The 26497-nt window shown below is 45.7% G+C and overlaps 1 protein-coding gene across 1 annotated transcript in view; it reads right to left on the bottom strand.

The window, feature by feature from the left end:
• Positions 1-338: 338 nt before the first annotated feature.
• The window catches only part of LOC124620226 (facilitated trehalose transporter Tret1-like), a 125155-nt gene continuing 98996 nt past the window's right edge, over positions 339-26497 (bottom strand). The window contains exons 3-6 of the mRNA XM_047146894.1: positions 21377-21588; positions 15245-15781; positions 912-1001; positions 339-869 (exon numbers count right to left, since the gene is read on the bottom strand). Of these exons, the coding sequence (XP_047002850.1) occupies positions 339-869; positions 912-1001; positions 15245-15781; positions 21377-21588 (1370 nt within the window). The remainder of the gene's footprint in view (positions 870-911; positions 1002-15244; positions 15782-21376; positions 21589-26497) is intronic.

Here is a 26497-nt window from a genome sequence, read left to right as displayed (position 1 = left end):
ACCTGATGATGTCCGACAGTTGCTCCGAGGAAATATTGTGGGATTTGCACAACGTCATCCAGCGGCAGACCCGTGAAGACTATTTACACCAACCAGAATGTCGTATCGAAATTGCCTTTGACTTAATGTACGTTACGACACAGCGTCTCGATTTGCAGAAATTTCTGATTGGTCTCTGAAGTTTTGTCAGTAAATTTCGCTCACACTCGCATACATAAGAGTTCACAGTGTTATGAGAATGGTTCGTGGATGTCGTTCACCATCTATAACGAACTCGTTCCTTCGAGTAAGGTTCATCCTCGCTGGCTAGGTTAGTGGTCCTCGGTCCCAGAGAGTGGTCACGCTTTCTCTGACTGTGCGACGGGATCGTACATTTCGTGGCGCGCAGACTTCTTCGCGCCACCGTTCAGCTCCGCTACGATGTCGGCAATCGGCCGACCCTTCGTCTCTGGCAGGAAGAAGAAGATGTAGACGTTGGAGGCCAGGGTGCAGGCGGCAAACAGCCAGTAGGAGCCGTAGATGTCCAGCCAGGCGAGCATGTACACGTAGGCCTTGAGCACCGCGAAGGCGGCCAGCAGGAAGGTGGGGATGCCGATGGAGATGGCGATGTGCGCCATGTCGGGCGCGAACATCTCGTTGAGGATGACGAAGACGAGCGCGGCGATGCCCAGGTTGCAGGCGGCGACGAAGAGCGAGAGCGACGCCACGGGCAGCCACCACACGGGGGAGACGTCGAGGCCGAGCCGCTTGGCGTAGAAGTAGCCGCCGAGCGCGGCGAGACAGCCGGCGACGGCGGCGTTGGAGGCCAGCAGCAGCGGGCGGCGGCCGGCGCGGTCCACCAGCTGCGAGGTGAGCGCGCTGGCGGCCAGCTGCAGCGCGGCCACCACCACGGCCGCCCACGCCGCCGGCACGCTGCTGCCCGCCTCCGAGAACAGCTCCACCGCGTAGTTCATCACGATGAAGTTGCCGCACAGCTGCAGGTTCGCGATCAGCACCAGCACCTGCGGCAGCAAACCGTCCCGTGTCGCGTTAACAGCGTACGTCACCGCGCGTGTCCTCAAGTGGTTCAAATGGCTCTGAGCACTATGGGACTTATCACCTGAGGTCATCAGTCCCCTAGAACTTAGAACTACTTAACCTAACTAACCTATGGACATCACACACATCCATGTCCTAGGCAGGATTCGAACCTGCGACCGTAGCAGCAGCGCGGTTCCGGACTGAAGCGGCTAGAACCGCTCGGCCACAGCGGACGACAAGGAGGTTATCATTGCAGGTTGATATATCTCGCACACAGTGTCATCGTGTACTAAAAGATATGAAATTCAAAGCGTATCGTGTGAGTATAGTGCAAGAGTTGAAATCTGAGGACCAGGAGAAAAGAGTTCATTATTGCAACTAGCTGTTAACATCAGTTGATAACGATTACTAGGACCACTTGCTTCACTTCATGTCAGATGAGACAGGGTTTCATTTGTCAGGTTATGTCAACTCCCAGAATTGCAAATACTGGTCGCAGGACAACCCTCATATATTCTGCATGGAGAACCTCTCCAGTCAGAGAAGATTCGAACGTTAGACGTACCTGTTTTGTGTGTGGGATACCCTTTGTAATTGAATTTAATTCGTAAGAGGTAAAAGCGTTGTTGCGGGAAGTGCCATCGCTCCGATAACCTAATTAAAAAAAAAAAAGTTTCAAATGGCTCTGAGCACTATTTAAAAAAATGAAGAAAACAGTCTCGATCGCAATGGAACATTAGTTTTCAATGTGTGTTTCACATGTCGTTGTCTTTGTACAATGTATTTAATTTCCTGTACCATCGGACTAAAACGTAATGTATGTATCTTGGGTCCTGTTGTCTGATGCCTGCCGCAGTTTCTACACTCATAGTTTGAAACACGTATGTATTCAGTGTATTCATTGACAGCGATGGCGAGGCATGACAGAATCTCTGACCAGAGAGTTATTTATCGTTGCTAGTCTGCGCTTGACCGCGCGAGAGTTCAGTTGCAGTTGTGAGTTGGACTCAGTCGTAAGTTGTGTGTGAGGAGTCGGCAGTAGCTGTAGCGAGTGGACGGTTGTACTGAGCGGGCGTCGACATGGGTCTCTGGTCACGGTTCTTGACGAGGTATATTGTTATCGAAGGTAATGAAGCAGCATTGCGCTCAGCTAATGACATATGTTAATTGTAATTAATTTGTTCAAGAATTGCCCCAATAATAATTTTCTTTTAAAGTAACCTTTTTGAAGAAAAAGATTCATTTCAAGTTAAATAATATTTCCTATGCATTCCCTCCAAGAATCAAAATTAAATATGGGCCAGCATTGCACGGAGCTGTGCCGAAAAATAAGAGCAGATATAGATGCAGTTTACTGAGGTAAGAATATTGGTTTTTGTGTTCAGGTTTAATTATTGCATAGGGCCGAAGGTCAGCGCAGCTGCCCTTATAAAATTTATCAGGTTCATCTTAACGTTAATTTTGTGGGGACTTAATATTTTTGCACAATTTCATTATCATTGTCATCGTATTTTATGCGGGGAGGTTACAAGTTGCTCCCCGTTTGGCTGCGTTCACGTTTCCTGTCCTTTAAATTCAACAAAGGCGCCGACGTCTCGGGAAGTCTATCGTCATTCATGTAACGTGTCCGATTGCTCCGCACTCGGCGTTATAGGCAGCGATAGCTGCTGCGTAGGCTGATGTTCGCCCCCGTAACTTCGACGCTATTGTTCTCGGTCTGCAACATCCTGTATACTATACAGCATACATCGGAGACTGTATAAAGGATTCCAGAAGACAATACACTGACGATGAAAGCTCGTGTCCGACACCGTCAGCTACAATGGTAGCAGAGCATCGCATTCACAGAAGACAAGGCCAGTCTACGCGGCAGCTAGCTCACCTGCTCCACTGGCGGTCGTGGCAGTAAGTCGCGATCACCGGGTATCAGTACTTCGACCTGCCCGCGGTCCGTTCGCGTACAACGTCACCCTATTTGCTGTAAGGAAGGCAATGCGGTAGGAGCCCGCCTCTATAGTTACGACGCTCTGTAGTATCGTTGAATGACACGGGTGCCAACCTCATTTTGTTCCTCAAAATACCGTCTACATCCCATCGAAGTCTGTCGGTGTAATTTGGAAGTAACCTGTGTATAGGCCTACACTGTGTTTTAACTTGAGGCAACTAAATATCTCGAAACCGACGCTCCATACATGAAATGGTTCAAATGGCTCTGAGCACTATAGGACTTAACATCTGAGGTCATTAGTCCCCTACAACTTAGAACTACTTAAACCTAACTAACCTAAGTACATCACACACATCCATGCCCGAGGCACGATTAGAACCTGCGACCGTAGCGACTGAAGTGCCTAGAATCACTCGGCCACATCGGCCGGCTGGTTATACGTAAGAAGCTAATATTATTAAAGGGAAGGATTGTGCGTGTTACAACCAGTCATGTGTTAAGCACACGTCACATGGTCAAGTTTGTATTTTCAAATCGGAACCCCGACATTTTATTGCATATACGTATTCTACACCGAAAATTCGTACAGTTTACTCAAACCATTGTTCCCCGTTTACGGTAGGTGGCGCTGTAATCGACAAGTATCAAGTGTGCCTGTTTGCGCAATTAAGAACCAACGCATTTTACTCTGCATTTAATTTACGATGTAAATGTAATCCTTTGCGTTTTAACCGTTGATAACGATGTTCAAAAGTTACGTTTGTTGTTGTCGTCTTCAGTTCAGAGACTGGTTTGATACAGCTCTCCATGCTACTCTCTCCTGCGCAAGCTTCTTCATCTCCTAATACCTACTGCAACCTACATCCTTCTGAATATGCTTAGTTTATTCATCTCTTTGTCTCCCTCTAATATTTTTACCCTCCACGCTGACCTCCAATACTAAATCGGAGATCCCTTGACGCCTCAGAATATGTCCTACCAACCGATCCCTTCTTCTAGTCAAGTTGTGCCACAAACTCCTCCCCAGTTCTATTCAATACCTCCTCATTAGTTATGTGATCTACCCATCTAATCTTTAGCATTCTTCTGTAGCACCACATTTCGAAAGCTTGTATTTTCTTTTTGTCTTAACTATTTATCGTCCACGTTTCACTTCCATACATGGCTACTCTCCATACAAATACTTTCAGAAACGACTTCCTGACACTTAAATCTATACTCGATGTTAACAAATTTCGCTTCTTCAGAAACGCTTGCCTTGCCATTGTCAGTCTACATTTTATATCCTCTCCACTTCGTACATCATTAGTTAGTTTGCTCCCCAAATAACAAATCTCATTTACTACTTCAAGCGTCTCATTTCCTAATCTAATGCCATTAGCATCACCCCATTTAATTCGGCTACATGTCATTATTCTCGTTTTGCTTTTGTTGATGTTCATCTTATGCCCTCCTTTCAAGACACTGTCCATTCCGTTCAGTTGCTCTTCCAAGTCCTTTGCAGTCTCTGACGGAATTACAATGTCAGCGGCGAACCTCAAAGTTGTTATTTCTTCTCCATGGATTTTAATACCTACTCCGAATTTTTCTTTTGTTTCCTTTACTGCTTGCTCAATATACAGATTGAATAACATCGGGGATAGACTACAACCATGTCTCACTCCCTTCCCAACCACTGCTTCCCTTTCATGCCCCTCGACTCTCATAACTGCCATCCGGTTTCTGTACAAATTGTAAACAACCTTTCGCTCCCCGTATTTTACCCCTGCCACCTTCAGAATTTGAGAGTATTACAGTCAACATTGTCAAAAGCTTTCTCTAAGTCTACAAATGCTAGAAACGTAGGTTTGCCTTTCCTTAATCTAGCTTCTAAGATAAGTCGTAGGGTCAGTATTGCCAAACTGATCTTTCCCGAGGTCGATTTCTACCAGTTTTCCATTTGTCTGTAAGGAAGTCGTATTAGTATTTTGCATCCGTGGCTTATTAAACTGATAGTTCGGCAATTTTCACACCGTTACTTAAGTGTGATTGTACCATACAAATAATATGGCCAGCATTCACATTTTTGGCAAATAAGCTACTTTTATGGTAGTGTATTTTTCTGTTCCCTACTGGGTTGTTTGTGATGAGTCCCCAAACCGTCAAAATGGTTGATTTCGATGGCCTCCCTTGACTCCCGCTATCAGAGTAACTGATTTAGGTTTGAGTTCCCGCCCAACCGCTGCAACTCTTGCACTGACCCCTACGCGGCTACCTGCGGAATACAGAACATAATCGTCTTAACAAGGTAAACTGTCCATAAAGTGATAGTCACACGAGCACCTGCCATGGATACGCTCCGAAAAACGAACACCTCAATGCTAAGAGGCAAGCACACTCACCGAAATCAAGCACCATAAAGGTGAGAGGCAAGGGGATTCACTGATATCAAGCATCCCGGTGGGGACAGAAATTTAGTACAACCAAGGCCTTTTTCCTGGGTCACGCTAGACGTAGCATGCAAGCAGACATCGAAATGGCTAACCATATAGTACAGGACAATAAACTTGCAATACTACAGTAAATGTCGAACTCGAACATTAATATGGACTGTTAGAACCAAATGTTCACATTTACATCGTACATGGAATGTGGAACCAAATGTGTCGGTTCTTAATTGCAAAAATAGGCAAACGGAATATTTCTCGATTACAGCGCATCTACCACGAATGGAAAACAAAAATGTGAGTAGGTAGGAGGGATAGTTAACTGGTGCCCTGTTGTAGCGCAGACAGAAATCGCCTTTACTAATATCAACTTTTCACGTACAACATTTTCTTCGTACGATGCGTCGATTTTCCTTTGCTGACAATAGAATGAAGAAGATGTCACAAATACAATGTCTAGTGCTGGTCCCGTTAAACACAGTTAAGTAATATGGGAGGCAAATATATAATTTACAGTAAGGAAAAAAACTAATTCATATAACTTCTGATCATTTAATATTTCTCCAATGGTTCCTCCAATGTGTTGCGGTAGCGTCGGCTTACGAATTAAAAAAAATCTGATGACCATTTATCTGTTTATATGATTGTTAATACCACACATAAAACTCTCGTGTGTGCGCACCCAAAGATAGTTGGTGAGGCAACAGAATTTGAAGTGAGTCCTGTCAAACCACCAGAGCTCGAGGCTCGAATCACCCGATAGAGCCAGAAACGATGGCGTGGATCACCATGTTATAGGTACGAAAAGATCAGTCATCCAGCCCAACTGGGAAGCAGAGCACATAATCGGCATTTGCCTCAACAGTTCTTGAAAATTTAGCACCGGCATTTTAGTAGCTAATCAGTAATCGTTTTGCAAACTAAGAATTAGGAATTTAACGAGAATGCTGAAATTGATCTGACTAATAACTCGCGTCTCAGAGCGATCAAGGCCTGAAGAGCTGCAGTTACCAACAGGAATTTACTCTGTCGCCCATCAGGAGCTAATGTTCTCCAATGGAGACCTGTGCTGCTACCTCCGCAGCCCAACAACCAGAGGCTTCTACTTCCGAATCTAAAACATGGATGAACCTACTACTTCTTTTCGTAGCTTCACTTTGGATCAGCATAACAAACGCGCAAGACAGTTTGCTACACAGTCAAGTAGAAACAACAATTTATCTGACAATCAGGCGAGAGAGATTTTTAGTTTATATCTCCACTACATTAAAGTTTTTAGGCTACCCAATGGGGCAGAGAGGAACTGACTTTCTATCATCCCCTCCTGACGAGATCACAAGAAAATTTTCCACGAACGATCACTAGAGAGAGAGAAAGACAAGGAGCACGGGAAACAGTGCATCTTTGCTCAATCCGTTCCCCTGGCGTTAGCCTGTCAAGGAATGTGGATACTTTTACAGAATGTCCTTGCGTCATAGCTAAAAAGAGGGTTTCTCTTTCCACTAACTAACCTGAGACGCGTCCAAGCATCTACCGAGAAGACACATTCGTTCGGTGCCAATTCTTCTGGCACCATCAGGTCGGCATGTCCAAAAGGATCAGTCTCAAGACAAGAAAAAGGTACGTAACTATGTCCACGCCCAGTCTTGCCATCGCCTATAGCTCCGTGCCTGCAAGACATCTCTGAACTCACCTCAGACCACTGGAGGAACATGCAACTATTATCTCGGACAACGCCACAGGAGTGCCTCCGCCTATACAAAACTCCCTTCACAAAGTCACGCCCCACCCGTGGTCCAGTTCATGGCTGAAGACAATCCAATCATTTCCCTATACCGAGTAATACACTAAGCGCCAAAGAAACTGGTATAGCCGTGGGTATTCAAATACTGACATAAGTAAACAGGCAGAATATGGCGCTGCAGTCAGCAACGCCTATATAAGACAAAAAATGTCTGGCGTAGTTGTTGGATCGATTACTGCTGCTACAATCGCATGTTATCAACATTTAAGTGAGTTTGAAAGTGGTGCTATCGTCGGCGTACGAGCGATGGGACACATCGTTTCCGAGGTAGAGTTGAAGCGAGGATTCTGGCGTACGACCTTTTCACGAGTGTACCGTGCTATCATGAATGCGATAAAACATCAAATCCCCGACATCCCTGAAGCCGGAAAAAGATCCTTTAAGAACGGGATCAACGAAGACTGAAGAGAATCGTTCAGGGTGACAGAAGTGCAATCCTTCGGCAAATTGCAGCACATTTCAATGCTGGACCATCAACAAGTGTCAGCGTGCGAACCATTCAACCATCGATATGGGCTTTCGGAGCCGAAGACCCACTCGTGTACCCTTGATGACTGCACGACACAAAGCTTTACGCCTCACCTAGACCAGTCAACACCGACATTGGACTTTTGATGAATGGAAACATGTTGCCTGGTCGGACGAGTCTCGTTTCAAATTGTATCGAGCGGATGAACTTGTACAGGTATGGGGATAACCTCATGAATCCATGGACGCTGCATGTCAATAGGGGACTGTTCCAGCTGGTGTAGGCTCTATAATGGTGTGGGGCGTGTGCAATTCGAGTGATATGGGATCCCTGATACGTCTAGATACAACTGTGACCGGTGACACTTACATAAGCATCCTTTCTCATCACCGACATCTATTCATGTCCATTGTGCATTTCGACGGACTTGGGCAATTTCAGCAGGACAGTGCAACATCCCACACGTGCAGAGTTGCTCCATAGTAGCTCAAGAAACACTCTTCTGAGTTTAAACACCTCCGCTGACCACCAAACTCCCCAGACACGAACGTTATTGAGCATATCTGGGATGCTTTGCAACGTGCTGTTGAGAAAAAATCTCCACCCTCTCGTACTCTTACGGATTAATGGACAGCCCTGCTGGAATAATGGTGTCAGACATCAGTCGAGTCCATACCACGTCGTACTGCGGGACTTCTGCGTGCTCGCAGGATCCCTACACGATATTAGGCAGGTGTACCAGCTTCTTGGCACTTCAGTGTAGTAACTGCTCACACGCTGCATAGACAAGGAAATCCATCTACAGTAAAACCATAGAATATGTATGGGGAAAATCTCATACACTGATCTTCTGCAGTTGCTTCTGATAATTATCGTTGTATTGGCCACTCCCTATATATTAGAGAGTATGGAGGTTAAACACTAAGAATAAGTGAAGGTTGCTTTCAATCTAACAATTCAAGTGCTTATTTGCGGGACCCTTTGAAATTGTCTTCCGAACAAGTGTTCTACATCTACATCTACATGGATACTCTGCAAATCACATTTAAGTGCCTGGCAGAGGGTTCATCGAACCACCTTCACAATTCTCTATTATTCCAATCTCGTATAGCGCGCGGAAAGAATGAACACACATATCTTTCCGTATGAGCTCTGATTTCCATTATTTTATCGTGGTGATCGTTCCTCCCTATGTAGGTCGGTGTCAACAAAATATTTTCGCATTCGGAGGAGAAAGTTGGTGACTGGAATTTCTTTTAACGATTTCCAGCCCAAATCCTATATCATTTCTGTGACACTCGCTCCCATATTTCGCGATAATACAGAACGTGCTCCCTTTCTTTGAACTTTTTCGATGTACTCCGTCAGTCCTACCTGGTAAGGATCCCAGCGCGCAGCAGTATTCTAAAAGGTGACGGACAAGCATAGTGTAGGCAGTCTCCTTAGTAGGTCTGTTACATTTTCTAAGTGCCCTGTCAGTAAAATGCAGTCTTTGGTTAGCCTTCCCCACAACATTTTCTGTGTGTTCCTTCCAATTTAAGTTGTTCGTAATTGTAATACCTAGGTATTTAGTTGAATTTACGGCATTTAGATTAGACTGATTTATAGTGTAACCGAAGTTTAACGAGCTCCTTTTAGCACTCATGTGGATGACCTCACACTTTTCGTTATTTAGGGTCAACTGCCACTTTTCGCACCATTCCGATATTTCTTCTAAATCGTTTTGCAGTTTGTTTTGATCTTCTGATGACTTTTTTAGTCGATAAACGACAGCGTCATCTGCAAACAACGGAAGACGGCTGCTCAGATTGTCTCCCAAATCGTTTATATAGATAAGGAACAGTAGAGGGCCTGTAACACTACCTTGGGGAACGCCAGAAATCACTTCTGTTTTACTCGATGACTTTCCGTCAATTACTACGAACTGTGACGTCACATACAGGAAATCACAAATCCAGTCACATAACTGAGACGATATTCCGTAAGCACGCAATTTCACTACGAGCCGCTTGTGTGGTACATTGTCAAAAGCCTTCCGGAAATACGGAATAGATCTGAAATCCCTTGTCAATACCACTCAAAGTTGGAACTTCTTGGCAGATGAAAACTTTGTGCCGGACCGAGACTCGAACTCGGGACCTTTGCCTTTCGCGGGCAAGTGCTCTGCCATCTGAACTACCCCAGCACGACTCACGCCCCGTCCTCACAGCTCTACTTCCGCCAGTACCTTGTCTCCTACTTTCCAAACTTCACAGAAGCTCTCCTGCGAACCTTGCACAAGGTCCCGAGTTCGAGTCTCGGTCCGGCACACAGTTTTAATCTGCCAGGAAGTTTCATAACAGCGCACACTCCGCTGCAGAGTGAAAATCTCATTCTCGAAACATCCCCCAGGCTGTGGCTAAGCCGTGTCTCTGCAATATCCTTTCTTCCAGGAGAGCTAGTTCTGCAAGGTACACAGGAGGGCTTCTGTGAAGTTTGGAAAGTAGGAGACGAGGTACTGTCGGAAGTAAAGCTGTGAGGATGGGGCGTGAGTCGTGTTTGGGTAGCTCATATGGCATAGCACTTACCCGCGAAAGGCAAAGGTCCGGAGTTCGAGTTTCGGTCCGGCACACAGTTTTAATCTGCCAGGAAGTTTCATATCAGCGCACACTCCGCTGCAGAGTGAAAATCTCATTCTGGCACTCAAAGTTATTTTGAAGATACGGTTCTGGGCGAGACATCGGGGGTCCGCAGCTCGTGGTCGTGCGGTGGCGTTCTCGCTTCCCGCGCCCGGGTTCCCGGGCTCGATTCCTGGCGGGGTCAGGGATTTTCTCTGCCTCGTGATGACTGGGTGTTGTGTGATGTCCTTAGGTTAGTTAGGTTTACGTAGGTCTACGTTCTAGGGGACTGATGACCATAGATGTTAAGTCCCATAGTGCTCAGAGCCATTTGAACCACCATTTTTCGAGACATCGGATATTGTTGTGAAATTACTACAATATTTCACATTCGCAACTGACGGAGTCTTCAGGTGCGGTACACAGACAGGTGAGACTGTGACCGTAGCCTCCTATTTATGCTAGACTATAAAGAAACTACACACGTGGGAATCAGCAAACTTTAAGTACCGGTAGCACAAACATCCTGATCGGCAGCGAGATAGCCACACAACCTGTCAGAGGATGGACAGACAGCTTCGACGCAAAGGCTGTCAGCCTCGCTGTGTGCTGCTGTCGACCGCTCCAGCGCCCTCTGTCGGGACCCCCCTGCCGATATACGTGTTCGCGCTGGCGTGTGCCCGTTCACGCTGGTGTCATCCGGATATCTATGTCGCCACCGCAGCGTATCCCTTGTGCGACTGACAGTTCCTCTTTGTACTCTGCGATACGACATTGCGATATTGCAGTGCCTTTGTTATTACGAATTATGATGTAACGTTCCTTAGGATATGCATGCATGTCCGAAGGATCATCACGTCGTAATTCGAAAAAAAAACAGGCACTACAGTATCGTATTTATCCGGTGACATCGGGTAAAGGGCTTTCAAGTAAAACGTCTCCCCTCCACGGGGAAATACGTAATGGGTGGCCAGGTTATAGACAAATGACTGACGACATGTACACTACTGGCCACTAAAATTGCTATACCACCTAGATGACGTGCTACAGTCGCGAAATTTAACCGACAGGAAGAAGATGCTGTGATATGCAAATGATTAGCTTTTCAGAGCATTCACACAAGGTTGGCGCCGGTGGCGACACCTACAACGTGCTCACACGAGGAGAGTTTCCAACCGATTTCTCATACACAAGCAGCAGTTGACCGGCGTTGCATGGTGAAACGTTGTTGCGATGCCTCGTGTAGGGAGGAGAAATGCGTACCATCACGTTTCCGACTTTCGTGAAGGTCGGATTGTAGCTTATCGCGATTGGGGTTTATCGTATCGCGACATTGTTGCTCGCGTTGGTCGAGATTCAATGACTTTTAGCAGGATATGGAATCGGTGGGTTCAGGAGGGTAATATGGAACACAGTGCTGGGTCCCAACGGCCTCGTATCACTAGCAGTCGAGATGACAGGCATCTTATCCGCATGGTTGTAACGGATCGTGCAGCCACGTCTCGATCCCTGAGTCAGCAGAAGGGGACCTTTGCAAGACAACAACCATCTGCACGAACAGTTCGACGACGTTTGCAGCAGCACGGACTATCAGATCGGAGACCATGGCTGCGGTTACCCTTTAGGCTGCATCACAGACAGGAGCGCCTGCGATGGTGTACTCAACGACGAACCTGGGTGCACGGATGGCAAAACGTCATTTTTTCGGATGAATCCAGGTTCTGTTTACAGCATCATGATGGTCCCATCCGTGTTTGGCGACATCACGGTGAACGCACATTGGAAGCGTGCACTCGTCATCGCCATACTGGCGTATCACCCGGCGTGATGGTATGGGGTGCCATTGGTTACACGTCTCGGTCACCTCTTGTTCGCATTGACGGCACTTTGAACAGTGGACGTTACATTTCAGATTTGTTACGAGCCGTGGCTCTACCTTTCATTCGATCCCTGCGAATCTCTACATTTCAGCAGTATCATGCACGACCGCATGTTGCAGGTCCTATAAGGGCCTTTCTGGATACAGAAAATGTTCACCTGCTGCCCTGGCCAGCACATTTTCCAGATCTCTCACCAATTGAAAACGTCTGGTCAATGGTGGCCGAGCAAATGGCTAGTCACAATACGCCAGTCACTACTCTGGATGAACTGTGGTATCGTGTTGAAGGTGCATGGGCAGCTGTACCTGTACACGCCATCCAAGTTCTGTTTGACTTAATGCCGAGGCGTATCAAGGCCGTTATTACGGCCAGAAGTGGTTGTTCTGGGTACTGATTTCTCAGGATCTATGCACCCAAACTGAGTGAAAATGTAATCACATGTCAGTTCTAGTATACTTTATTTGTCCATTGACTACCCGTTTATCATCTGCATTTCTTCTTGGTGTACCAGTTTTCATGGCCAGTAGTGTGTAAGTTTGGGTCGGGCCGTAATTCGTGCACTGATAGCCAAATGGTAAGGCAAGCGCTCGTGATAATGGGGAAATCCAATTTCTAGTTCCGGTCCGGCACAAATTTTCACTAACGTCATTCTGCTATACAGCTGCTTGTTATCCATATTCGCAACAGTGAATACATTTCATGATGTTCCTCTAAGTTGATGTGATTTTAAAATGGCCAGCGCTGGGTAGCATGCCTTACTAATCTGGTATCCTGCGTTCCTGTTCACCAGATAAGTCGAGTTGCGAATTATAATAATAATAAATGCAATTAAGACTGTTTTTGAATAATTAATTAATCATACTAATCACAGCTTCATCTCCAGAACCATGTTGTCCAAAAATCAATGAAATCAACGGGAGTTCGAGTGCTCCCTCGGGCATGGTTTTGTGTGTGTGTTGTTCTTAGCATAAGTCAGTTTACGTGGTGTCTCTCCCATTAACGAAGCAGCAGTGTGGAGCATACAGTCCGACAAAACACAATTGGGTTGCTTGAGGCCTCCCCGGGGGACTAGTTGTAGGTAAGTCTCTGTTGATCCATTGTGAACAGGGGACACCAACTGGTCAAGTAATTATCAAAGAATTTCTAGGGACCGATGACCTCAGCTGTTTGGTCCTTTAGGAATTCACACACATTCGAACATCTGAACATCAATGAAATTCGCATCAGCTGTATAATTGAGATGGTATTTTATTTTATTTTCACGACGAGTTTCGGAATATCACTACGCCATCTTCACACCCCATATGCATCTCTCAAAAATACAGTGCCATATATTCCTGGATGTCGTGAACTGAAACCGTATCGCAAGTGTCCCGAATGAAGTACTTGCGATGCTTTGAATTCGCGTCATCCAGGAGTACTTGAGTATTGCTCATCAGTGTGGGATCCGTATCAGGTCGGGTTGACAGAGGACATAGGGATGATCCAAAGAAGAGCGGCGCGTTTCGTCACAGGGTTATTTGGTAAGCGTGATAGCGTTTCGGAGATGTTTAGACAACTCAAGTGGCAGACTCTGCAAGAGAGACGCTCTGCATCGCGGTGTAGCTTGCTGTCCAGGTTTCGAGAGGGTGCGTTTGTGGATGAGGTATCGAATATATTGCTTGCCCCTAGTTATACTTCCCGAGGAGATCACGAATGTAAAATTAGAGAGATTCGAGCGCGCACGGAGGCTTTCCGGCAGTCTTTCTTCCCGCGAACCATACGCGACTGGAACAGGAAAGGGAGGTTCAAATGGTTCAAATGGCTCTGAGCACTATGGGACTTAACTTCTGAGGTCATTAGTCCCCTAGAACTTACAACTACTTAAACGTAACTAACCTAAGGACATCACACACATCTATGCCCGAGGCATGATTCGAACGTGCGACCGTAGCGGTCGCGCGGTTCCAGACTGAAGCGCCTAGAAACGCACGGCCACCCAGAGAAAGGGAGGTAATGACAGTGGCACGTAAAGTGCCTTCCGCCACACACCGTTGGGTGGCTTATAAATGTAGATGTAGATGTAGAATATATGGCACTGCGACAGTATCGTTTATTTTTTAGATATGCGTATGGAGCCTGAAGATGGCATAGTGGAAATGCCAAAACTGGTAGTCAAAATAAAATAAAATAACATTTCAGTTACACGGCTGTCGGCGAATTTCTTAGATAATTACTTGACCAGCTGATGTCCCCTGTCCACGGTGGATCAACAGAGACTTACCTACAACTAGTCAGTCGGGGAGGCGTCAAGCAACCCAGTTGTGTTTTGTCGGACTGTATGCTTGTGGTGTGCGTACTGTAAGACCTTCGGTACACACGCCATCAGATTATTTGAGGTGTCGCTCTAACGAAGTAGGCGAGTGTCAGCAATATGTCTCATGGTCTTATCGTGGAGTGTTTATCTTCTGCCGTTAGGTCAGACGATAGAAATGCCACTTGCACGCATAGAGTGGCAGATTGACGGTGACCAACTTTAAACAGAACTTGATTAATTTTCACACATATTTATTAAAATAATAAAAAGCATACATATTACGTAACTTGATTCTGGATGCTGTTTACAATTGACGATCTGAAGTTCCTTTATTCTCACATATCTCTGATACTTGACAAAGTGTCTATACGTTTATCTTCCTGGCTATGTACAGGAATATGATAATCGTATTAGGCGCAGACTGAAACTTGACTATAGACTAATGCAGACTAATGCAGACTGACTAATCGGAGGTCTGTACACTCGTTATAATACGTCGCGCGTTCAGGTATTACTGCGCGAGTGTGATCCGCGAGGAGAAAAGGTTCTACGTTAGCAGCAATCTCATTGGCTGCGTGACATATTAATACGCGGATCGGTGGAAGCAGAATTTGGTCCGTCTTTATGGCAGCGCCATCTCGTAGAGCGGAGACGGACGAGCGCAGCGCCTGCGCTGTTGTGCTTAGCGGGGCGCGCTCTAGTGGGAAAGTTGTGTACGCGCTGACTGCGCGGAACAATGTACACAACAATGCTCCACAGTAGTGCTTCGACAATGGGAGAGCAGGTGCGATCTGCGTTACGTACCGTGATAAAGGCGCGTCGCGATGCGCGGTCCAAGAAGAAGTCTGCCAAGGACGGTTTCTCCTGGGCGCGACCGGTGTCCTCATCTCGGGAAGAGGACGCCGCGGATTTCTTGAGGCGCTCCAGCTCGCCTTCGACGTCGTAGCCGCTTCCGCGCAGCCACCGCAGCGACCTGAGGGCGTCGACGTCGCGACCGCGGGACAGCAGGTACTGCGGGGTCTCCGGCAGGGCGGTCCACGCAGCGACGAAGGCGGTGGGCAGCGCGATGCAGAGCGCGCAGACGCTGCGGTAGGTGGCGACGGCCCCGACCAAGTAGGCCAGCAGGATGCCCATGTTGAGCTGGATGGCGAAGACGGTACCGAGGGCGCCGCGGTGGCGCTCCTGCGCGACCTCGGCCACGTAGTGCGGCGCCAGGGCCAGCACGCCGCCCGAGCCGACGCCGGCGAGCAGCCGCCCCGCCACCAGCCAGCCCAGCGTGCGGCCCTGCACCAGCAGCACACCGCCCAGCGCGAACGGCGCCGCAGACAGGTAGCCCGCCAACTGGCCGCGGGGGGAGGGGAAAGGGAACGCTTAAAACAACCTGCACCGGTATGTCAGTTCTGCTCAACAGGTATTTTCGGCATTTGTTTGGTCTCGATTAAAACAGGTGATATATATACATGGTGTTACAAAAAGGTATGGCCAAACTTTTAGGAAACATTCCTCACACACAAATAAAGAAAAGATGTTATGTGGACATGTGTCCGGAAACACTTAATTTCTATGTTAGAACTCATTTTAGTTTCGTCAGTATGTACTGTACTTCCTCGATTCACCACCAGTTGGCCCAATTGAAGGAAGGTAATGTTGACTTCGGTGCTTGGGTTGACATGCGACTCATTGCTCTACAGTACTAGCATCAAGCACATCAGTACGTAGCAACGTAGCATCAACAGGTTAGTGTTCATCACGAACGTGGTTTTGCAGTCAGTGCAATGTTTACAAATGCGGAGTTGGCAGATGCCCATTTGATGTATGGATTAGCACGGGGCAATAGCCGTGGCGCGGTACGTTTGTATCGAGACAGATTTCCGGGAACGGAGGTTTCCAGACAGGAACCCGTTCGAAGCAATTCATCGGCGTCTTAGGGAGCACGGAACATTCCACCCAATGACTCGCGACTGGGGAAGACCTAGAACGACGAGGACACCTGCAATGGACGAGGCAATTCTTCGTGCAGTTGATGATAACCCTAATGTCAGCGTGAGAGAAGTTGCTGCTGACCACGTCACTGTATGGAGAGTGCTACGGGAGAACCAGTGTTTCCGTACCACGTACAGCGTGTGCAGGCACTATCAGCAGCAGATTCGCCTTCACGGGTACACTTCTGCCAATGGTTCATCTAACAAAGAGTCAATACTCATTTCAGTGCAAATGTTCTCTTTACGGATGAGGCTTCATTCCAACGTGATCAAATTGTAAATATTCCCAATCAACATGTGTGGGCTGACGAGAATCCGCACGCAATTGTGCAATCACGTCATCAACACTGATTTCCTGTGAACGTTTGGGCAGGCATTGTTGGTGATGTATTGATTGGGCCCCACGTTTTTCCACCTACGCTCAATGGAGCACGTTATCATGATTTCATACGGGATACTCTAACTGTGCTGCTAGAACATGTGCCTTTACAAGTACGACACAACATGTGGTTCATGCACGATGGAGCTCCTGCACATTTCAGTCGAAGTGTTCGTACGCTTCTCAACAACAGATTCGGTGACCGATCGATTGGTAGAGGCAGACCAATTCCATAGCCTCCACGCTCTCCTGACCTCAACCCTCTTGACTTTCATTTTTGAGGGCATTTGAAAGCTCTTGTCTACGCAACCCCGGTACCGAATGTAGAGACTCTTCGTGCTCGTATTGTGGACGGCTATCATACAATACGCCATTATCTGGGGCTGCATCAGCGTATCAGGGATTCCATGCGACGGAGGGTGGATGCATGTATCCTCGCTAACGGAAGACATTTTGAACATTTCCTGTAACAAAGTGTTTGAAGTCATGCTGGTACGTTCTGTTGCTGTGTGTTTCCATTCCATGATATATATATATTACTGGTAACCGAGTAGGCATCAACGGATCTCCAATTTAGTATTGGAGGGCAGCGTGGAGGGTAAAAATCGTAGAGGGAGAACAAGAGATGAATACACTAAGCAGATTCAGAAGGATGTAGGTTGCTGTAGGTACTGGGAGATGAAGAAGTTTGCACAGGATAGAGTAGCATGGAGAGCTGCAACAAACCAGTCTCTGGACTGAAGACCACAACAACAACCGAGTAATAAGATAGAGAGATCGATAAATTACCCATAGCACCAGTACTAATTTTTTTCGTTTTCAAATAAACCTTTTCTTTTAAAAACACAGCAATTTTTTTAGTAAAATCTGCGTTGGCTTGAAATATTACGTTATAGAAAATTGGAAAAGCGATCAGTGCTATCCCAATAACAATTCCGAGGGAAACGAGCAATAAAGACATGGCGTAAGAATTAGTGCAGTTTTGCTGAGACAATAATGTCCCTGTTGCCTTCTGTCGAGACTTGTTGTCTCTGAGCACTATGTGACTTCACATCTGAGGTCATCAGTCCCCTAGAACTTAGAACTACTTAAACCTAGCTAACCCAAGGACATCACTCATATCCATGCCCGAGGCAGGATTCGAGCCTGCGACCGTAGCAGGTGCACTGTTCCGAACTGTAGCGCCTAGAACCGCTCGGCCACCCCGGCCTGCGTTTGAAAAGTCCGTGCAAAAATAAAAACTACTTACGTGTTTGGGGTAATACTTTTTTATTTTTCGACATAGTCTCCTTTTAGACTTATACACTTCGTCCAACGCTGTTCTAATTTGTTGATACCTTCCGAATAATAGGAATTGTCCAAGTCTGCATAATTGCTATTAGTTGCTGCAATCACCTCCTCGTTTGAATAAAATCTTTGTCCCTTCATCCATTTCTTCAAATTGGGGAACAAATAGTAGTCAGTGGGAACCAAGTCTGGAGAATAGGGGGGATCTGAAACGAGTTGGAATCCTATTTCCAATAATTTTGTGACCACAACTGCTGAGGTGTGTACTGGTTCATTGTCGTGAAAGGACTTTATTGCTGTCCAATCGCCGGCTTTTTTCTTGCATCTCGGTTTTCGAACGGTCCAATAACGATGAATAATATGCACCTATAATAGTATTACCCTTTTCCATTGCCAATGAGGATTATCCCTTGATAATCCCAAAAGACAGTCGCCATAACCTTCCCGTCCGAAGGAATGGTCTTCGCCTTTTTTGGTGCAGATTCTCCCTTGGTAACTCATTGTTTAGATTGTTGTTTGGTCTCAGGAGTATAGTAATGTATCCATGTTTCATCCACAGTGACGAAACGACCCTTAAAATCCTGTGGTTTCTTCCTGAACAGCTGCAAACGATCCTAGCAACACTTCAGACGATTCCGTTTTTGGTCAAGCGTGAGTAATCGCGGAACCGATCTTGCAGATAGCTTTCTCATCTCCAAATGTTTATGCAAAATATTATGTAGCCGTTCATTTGAGATGCCTACAACTCAGTTCAGAAATACTTCCTAAGAACAACAGAAAAGCTGATCTGTACCAGAAATCAGAAATACACCAACTGAAAGGCAATGCATGTGATGGAAGATACACAGATCAGACCAGGAGGACCTTTGACATCAGATACAAAGAACATGTAAGAGCATAGAAGCACAGGACAAATCATTCAACTTTTGCAGAACACTTACACCAACACCAACATAAAATTACAGCCAGAGAGGCAGACATGGAAATCATAAGGATATACAACAACAAAAACCACCTCCTCACCTTACAAGGGAACTACCACATCCAGTAACAGAAAAGAAACAACTCATGAATTATCAGACCAACTTGGCAAACTACACACTGTTTAAACTCATCTGCCACTGAATATAACATTAAATACATACATATAACCACAGGCTTCATTTACCACGACCATCTCCTCCCAGATTGTCCTACAATCCCTGACTTCCCCCCTCCCCCTAACCCCAAAAAAAAAACAACCGACCCCCCATTCTTCTCCTGTCTCTACATATATCAATAACTCTCTCTCTCTCTCTCTCTCTCTCTCTCTCTCTCTCTCTCTCTCTCACACACACACACACACACACACACACACACACAGAGAGAGAGAGAGAGAGAGAGAGAAGAGAGAGAGAGAGAGAGAGAGAGAGAGAAACAGTCGTTTCACAGGTTGGGAACACTCACAACGTGATCGAAAACAAACGAGCAGAGATAAAGACTGTTGTAAGAGGTATGCGCTGCCTGAGATATGTAAGCTATAAGAGAGTCTGAGACCAAAGAGCAGTGTTGACTGCAGTACGAACTGTGTAGTAGTAGCAGCAAGTTGTTGCTAGCGAGCAGTCGCCTGTCTGCGCTTGGCAGTCCTGTTTGGTGTATCATGTTGGCTGGGCCGGTCGCGGTGCAGCGATGCCGGAGCCTGAGTATTATTGTATAAGGTAAAAAAGCAGCCTCGCGCATATCTAGTAATATTATGTAAACTCACGTGCAAATCTTTTAAAAATGTCCTAATAATAATCTTTGTCTAATTCCTAACAAGCATTCATTTCAATATAAAGAATTTAATATTTTTTTAATGCATGATCATTCCAATTGTTGCAAAAGAAAAATAATTTGCTTCCTTTCATAAATAACAAATGTATAGGCCAGCATTGCACAGAGCTGTGCCGGAAAAGAGCTATTGTAAGAGCAGATAGTTGCCGACTTTATCGAGGTGAGAATTTTTGCTTTTTATTCAGAATGATCTTACAGGGCCATGACGCAGCACTGCTGTCGTCCAAATTTTACCAGGTTACTGAATTTATTTTTTATTGCGAGGTTTAGGAATTTTTTCTATTTCGAGCTTACATTAAATGGGAAACAAATTTTGTGTGGAGGTTAAATGTGAATGAATGTCTGTAGGGAGGTTACAAATGTGAAAGGAATGAATTTTGTTGGGACGTTGCACTTAAATTAGAATCATTAACCCAATAATATTCATTATAAATATTTTCTGTGGGGAGGTTACACTGTGGCAGTTCAGAATGAGAAACAGTTTAAGAAAGTGAATTGTAAATAGTGCCGCGCAGGAAATACTGCCAAGCGCAAATGTGAAATGAAGCCTTTCGACACCAACTGCTGCTAGCAAGGAGGGAGGAAGCACAGTATGTAAAGAAACACCGTAAGTAATTTTCACACCAACTTTAAAAAGAAAACGCTGTTTTTAACATATAACAATCAAAAATGTACAATCATATGTATCGAATTTACAGAATAACCACGGAAGATGCTTTATATATAAAAGCGAAACGGGTCTGCAGTAAAAAGTTTTTAATTGGATTGCAGTCAGATCAAGACTGATAACCAATAGTAACAGATTTTTCGATCTTTGTTCAGCTTTTACCTTTGTATTGTACTGTATTGTATTCTATGTTAACCGGGGACCAAGAAACAACGGAGAGGCTCCGTCCTCGCCGCAGCCGCAGTGGTCCACAACCCCACGACGACTACCGGAGTCCACTTCACCCCTCCGCCGCCCCACACCGAACCCAGGGTTACTGTGCGGTTCGGCCCCCGGTGTACCCCTCCAAGGAACGTCTCAAACCAGACGAGTGTAACCCCTATGTTTGCGTGGTAGAGTAGTGGTGGTGTACGCGTACGTGGAGAACTTGTTTGCGCAGCAATCGCCGACATAGTGTAACTGAGGCGGAATAAGGGGAACCATCCCGCATTCGCCGAGGCAGATGGAAAACCGCCTAAAAACCATCCACAGACTGGCCGGTTCACCGGACCTCGACACAAATACGCCGGGCGGATTAGTGCCGGGGACCAGGCGCTCCTTCCCGCCCAGAAAGCCCTGCGTTAGACCGCACGGCCAACCGGCCGGGTTAACTTTTACCTTTATTACAGGAATTAATAGGAATAGAATACTCAAAATAGGTTATTTCAGACACCGGTTATTTTGAGTGGTTTTAATAGTGTGGTTGAAGTAGCAAGGAAAAACCGATATCGCCGGAAACCGGTTCTTTCAGCGATAACCGGCGCCCCTACCTTGCGGCCCCAGCGCGCGCTCACCGCGCTGTACAGCGGCGGCGTGAAGGAGCTGGCCAGGATCATGGCGGCCGCCACCCACGAGGCCTCGTCCTTGCTCAGCGGCGACTCCAGCGGGCTGGGCCGCAGCGCCGTGCCGTTGCTCTCTAGCACCGGCAGCTCCACCGCCGGCCAGCCCAGGCAGTAGCCGTTCGCCAGCGTCGCCAGGTTCACTGCGGACCACAAAAACACGGTCTCCCAGTCGTCTCCGTAGCGCCTTATCGTTATAAAATTACGAATCAACAGTGAAACGAATCTACACCTGTGTGACATCTGTTCAAAAAATGGTTCAAATGGCTCTGAGCACTATGGGACTTAACCTCTAAGGTCATCAGTCCCCTAGAACTTAGAACTACTTAAACCTAACTAACCTAAGGACATAACACGCATCCATGCCCGAGGCAGGATTCGAACCTGCGACGGTAGCGGGTGCACGGTTCCAGACTGAAGCGCCTAGAACCACTCGGCCACTCTGGCCGGCTGTGACATCTTTTTAGTAGTAGGTGACAGTACATCTGAGTCATAAGGACCTTTTGATAGCATTCTTTTTCTGATGTTGTTTATTTCAAAGAGGAAGATAGATAACAAGGAACTGATGTTCAAGTTGACAATTATTGAACTACGTGAAAAAAGCTTATATTACTTACAAACTACTGCGTGCACACACTTTATTCAACATGTAAACGTTACTACAGCTATTCGGATGTAGATTACGACATGTTCGGTATGCCTCTCATCATTGGCGATGATATGGCGCAGACGAATAGAGAAATTCTGCATGACCCGCTGAAGTGTCGGAACATCGATGCTGTCGATGACGGGCTGAAAGGCTGGTTTCAGCTCAATAATGGTTTTGGGGTTATTGCTGTACACCGTGTCTTTAATACAGCCCCACAAAAGGTTTGTACTGTAGAAGGTGACAAATATAATTGACAACATACGATGCCAGGGTAGACTTTTTTACTTTGGGAAGCAATAAAGAGACAGCCAACACGAGTATCCTCAAGTGTTATATTCGATTTTTTTTTTTTTTGAGTCATCAGTCTTCTGACTAGTTTGATGCGACCCACCATGAATTCCTTTCGTGTGCCAACCTCGTCATCTGGGAGTAGCACTTTCAACCTACGTCCTCAATTATTTGGTGGATGTATTCCAGTCTCTGTCTTCCTCTACAGCTCCCTCTAGTGCCATGGTAGTCATTCCCTGATGTCTTAACAGGTGTCCTATTATCCTTTACCTTCTCCTTGTCAGTGTTTTCCACATATTCGTTTCCTCTCCATTTCTGCGCAGAGCCTCCTCATTACTTACCTTATCAGCCCACCTAATTTTCAAGATTCGTCTGTAACACCACATCTAAAATGCTTCGGTTTTGATTCTGCGCAGAACCTCCTCATTGCTTATCTTATCAGTCCACCTAATTTTCAACATTCGTCTGTAGCACCACAACTCAAATGCTTCGATTTGCTTCTGTTTCGGTTTTTCCTACTGTACATGTTTCACTGCCATACGAAGCTGTGATCCAAATGTGGATTCTCAGAAATTTTTTCCTCAAATTAAGGTCTATGTTTCATACTAGCAGACTTCTTTTGGCCAAAAGTGCCCTTTTTGCCAGTGCTAGTCTGCTTTTCATACCCTCCAAGCTCCGTCCGTCATTGGTTATTTTGATGCTTAGATAGTAGAATTCCTTTACTTAATCTACTTCATGACCATCAGTCCTGATGTTAAGTTTCTCGCTCTTCTCATTTCTGCAACTTCTCATTACTTTCGCCTTGTTTCGATTTACCCTCAGTCCATATTCTGTACTCATCAGATTGTTCATTCCATTTAGCATATCATGGTATTCTTCTCCACCTTCACTCAGGATAGCAATGTCGTCAGCGAATCGTATCACTGATATACTTTCACCTTGAATTTTAATTCCACTCCTGAAGCTTTCTTTTACTTCCAACATTGCTACTTCGATGTACAAATTGAACAGTAGGGGCGAAATACTACAACCCTGTCTTGTACCCTTTTTAATTCGAGCACTTCGTTCTTGGTCGTCCACTCTCAGTATTTCCTCTTGTTCTTGTACATATTGTATATGACCCGTCTATCTCAATGGCTTACTCCTATTTTTCTTGGAAATTCGAACATATTGCACCATTTTACATCGCTGAATGCCTTTTCCAGGTCGACAAATCCTACGAACGTTCTTTGATTTTTCTTTAGTCTTACTTTCATTATCAACTGCAACGTCAGAATTACCTCTCTGGCGGCTATACCTTTCCTAAAGCCAAACTGATCGTCACCCAACACATCCTCAATTTTCCTTTCCATTCTTCTGTATATTATTTTTGTCAGCAACTTTAATGCATGAGCTGTTAAGCTGATTGTGCGATAATTCTGGCACTTGTTAGCTCTTGCATTGTTCGGAATTGTGTGGATATTTTTCCGAAAGTCAGATGGTGTGTCGCCAGACTCACACATTCTACACACCAACGTGAATAGTCGGTTTGTTGCCACTTCCCCAATGATGTTAGAAATTCTGATGGAATGTTATCTGTCACTTCTGTCTTATTTTAAGTCCTCCAAAGCTCTCTTAAGTTCTGATTCTAATACTGGATCCCCTATCTCTTCTAAATCGAATTCTGTTTCTTCTTCTATCACATCAGACTAATCTTCCCCCTCATAGAGGCTTTCAATGTACCCTTTCCCCCTATCTGCTCTCTCCTCTGCATTTAACAGCGTAATTCCTGTTGCGCTCTTAAGGTTTGTTTGTCTTTCCTATATGCTGGATCCGTTCAAAATGGCTCTGAGCACTATGCGACTTAACTTCTGAGGTCATCAGTCCCCTAGAACTTAGAACTAATTAAACCTAACTAACCTAAGGAGATCTCACACATCCATGCCCGAGGCAGGATTCGAACCTGCGACCGTAGCGGTCACGTGGTTCCAGACTGAAGCGCCTAGAACCGCTCGGCCACTTAGGCCGGCTGCTGGATCAGTCCTTCCGATAATCGTTTCTCTATCGATTTCTTCAATTTTTTCTTGCAGCAATTTCGTGTTATCTTCCCTGCACTTTCTATTTATTCCATTACTTAGAGACTTGTATTTCGATATTACAGAATTTCCCTACACATTTCGTACTTTCTTATTTCATTGATCAACTGAATTATTTCCTATGTTTCTTTGCATTTACCTTCTTTGTACCTATGTTTTTGTTTCCAACTTCCGCGATTCCCCTTTTTAGAGATATCCATTTTTCTTCAACTGTACTGCCTACTGCACTATTCCTTATTGCTGTATCGATAGCCTTACAGAACTTCAAGTGTTACTCGTCTTTCCTTGGTGTTTCTGTATCCCACTTCTTTGCGTATTGATTGTTTCTGACTAATCTCTTAAACTTCAGCGTACTCTTTGTCACTGCTACATAGTGATCTGAGTCCGTATCCGCTCCTGCGTAAGCCTTACAATCCAGTGTCTAATTTCGGAATCTCTGACAATGAAGTGATCCAACTGAAATCTTCCCGCATCAAGCGGCCTTCTACAAGTGTACCTTGTTCGCTTGTGATTCTTGAACGGAGTATTCGCTATTACTAGCTGAAATTCTGGTGAGTATCAAGTCTAACCTTAAACGGCAGTCATACCCTGATGCTTGTCGTTCGAACGCCATTACAGCAATATTTGTGAGCAATGTCCGGAATGGTGGTCGGTTCGGTTAATCGAGATATTACTTTGTGCTGTATGGTGTCCTAATCATCCGTACTTATCGAGGCAAACAAATTGAATAACCTAGCTTTTTTGGCAAAAATGTTATTGGAAAACTCAATAAACATTATATCATTGAACACCTATTTCTATGATGTTGCTAATGTCATTAATAACGTATAGTACTCTAAAAAAATTCACTGGCACTAATACAATGTATATTACTGGCCCTTCGATTAATATTTTTTGGTGTAAATTTCGTTGAATGCCAATTGCAAACAAGAGTAATAATAACAATGGGAGCAACAGGAGAGTACAGTGTTAGTGACGTCTGCAACGCTCAAGGCATGTAAGAGATATTCTAGTTTCTGCCTTGTCCGGTCTTGAATTAAATTGGCAATTGCTGCTCTGATGCGATCTCCTGCAGGTCCCACCATACCGGGATATTGTAGACACAATGCCCACAAAGCCACAAAGAAATACTCTAATGGGGCAACGTTTGGAGAGTTTGGGGGGAGGGGGCTAGGAAATGGGCCCTCCTCTGCCATCCAACAAACCAGAGATGTGTCGTCCAAAGCCTTCCTAACAGCGGAGACCCAGTGACGAAGGGCAGTATCCTGCTGCAGTACGATGTCAAGTTGCAGCTCTTCGACCATTCCAGATAAACAGTTGGCTATTGCCGCCTCTCCAGAGAAAACACGGTCCAACCACACGATCGTTAAGCAGACACACGACACGTTTACTTCTGGACTGTCCCACCCAGTTTCTCTGCCAAAGCGGGGCTTCAGAACCCCAGATCATCCCATTGTGTCAGTTTGCCTTCCTGGAGACATGAAATCAAGCTTCGTCCGTCACCTTCTTCAGATAGCTGGGTCATCGTCAACGTGACTCAAAATCTCAAGTGCAAATTCTTCGCGGTTTGGCCCAATATCAGGTTGAGTAACAAATCCATGACGGACTTTTCAATTCTCCTACAGCTGCCGATGTCGACTGATGGTGACGGTGAAGTGGAAACGCGAAGGAACAACTGAAATGCAGACTTCGTGTACGGATGGACAGGGACCGTCGACATTGCTGAGGATGGTTTTAAAAAATCGCATGAAGTCAACGGAAGAAATCACCACAGTGCTAATAGCAGTCCAGCTAGCGCTGTGACTGTGGTTCAAAAATGGCTCTGAGCGCTATTGGACTTAACTTCTGAGGTCATCAGTCCCCTAGAAATTAGAACTACTTAAACCTAACTAACCTAAGGACATCACACACATCCATGCCCGAAGCAGGATTCGAACCTGCGACCGTAGCGGTCGGTCGCGCGGTTCCAGACTGTAGCGCCTAGAACCGGCCGGCAAAAACGCTGTGACTGTGCGTACGAATTTAAATGTCTGAAGTCAG

This window comes from Schistocerca americana, chromosome 6, assembly GCF_021461395.2.
Source record: "Schistocerca americana isolate TAMUIC-IGC-003095 chromosome 6, iqSchAmer2.1, whole genome shotgun sequence".
In the NCBI taxonomy this organism is placed as follows: domain Eukaryota; kingdom Metazoa; phylum Arthropoda; class Insecta; order Orthoptera; family Acrididae; genus Schistocerca; species Schistocerca americana.
Note: the sequence above shows the minus strand (reverse complement) of the source record. Positions and strands in the feature narration are given on the sequence as shown.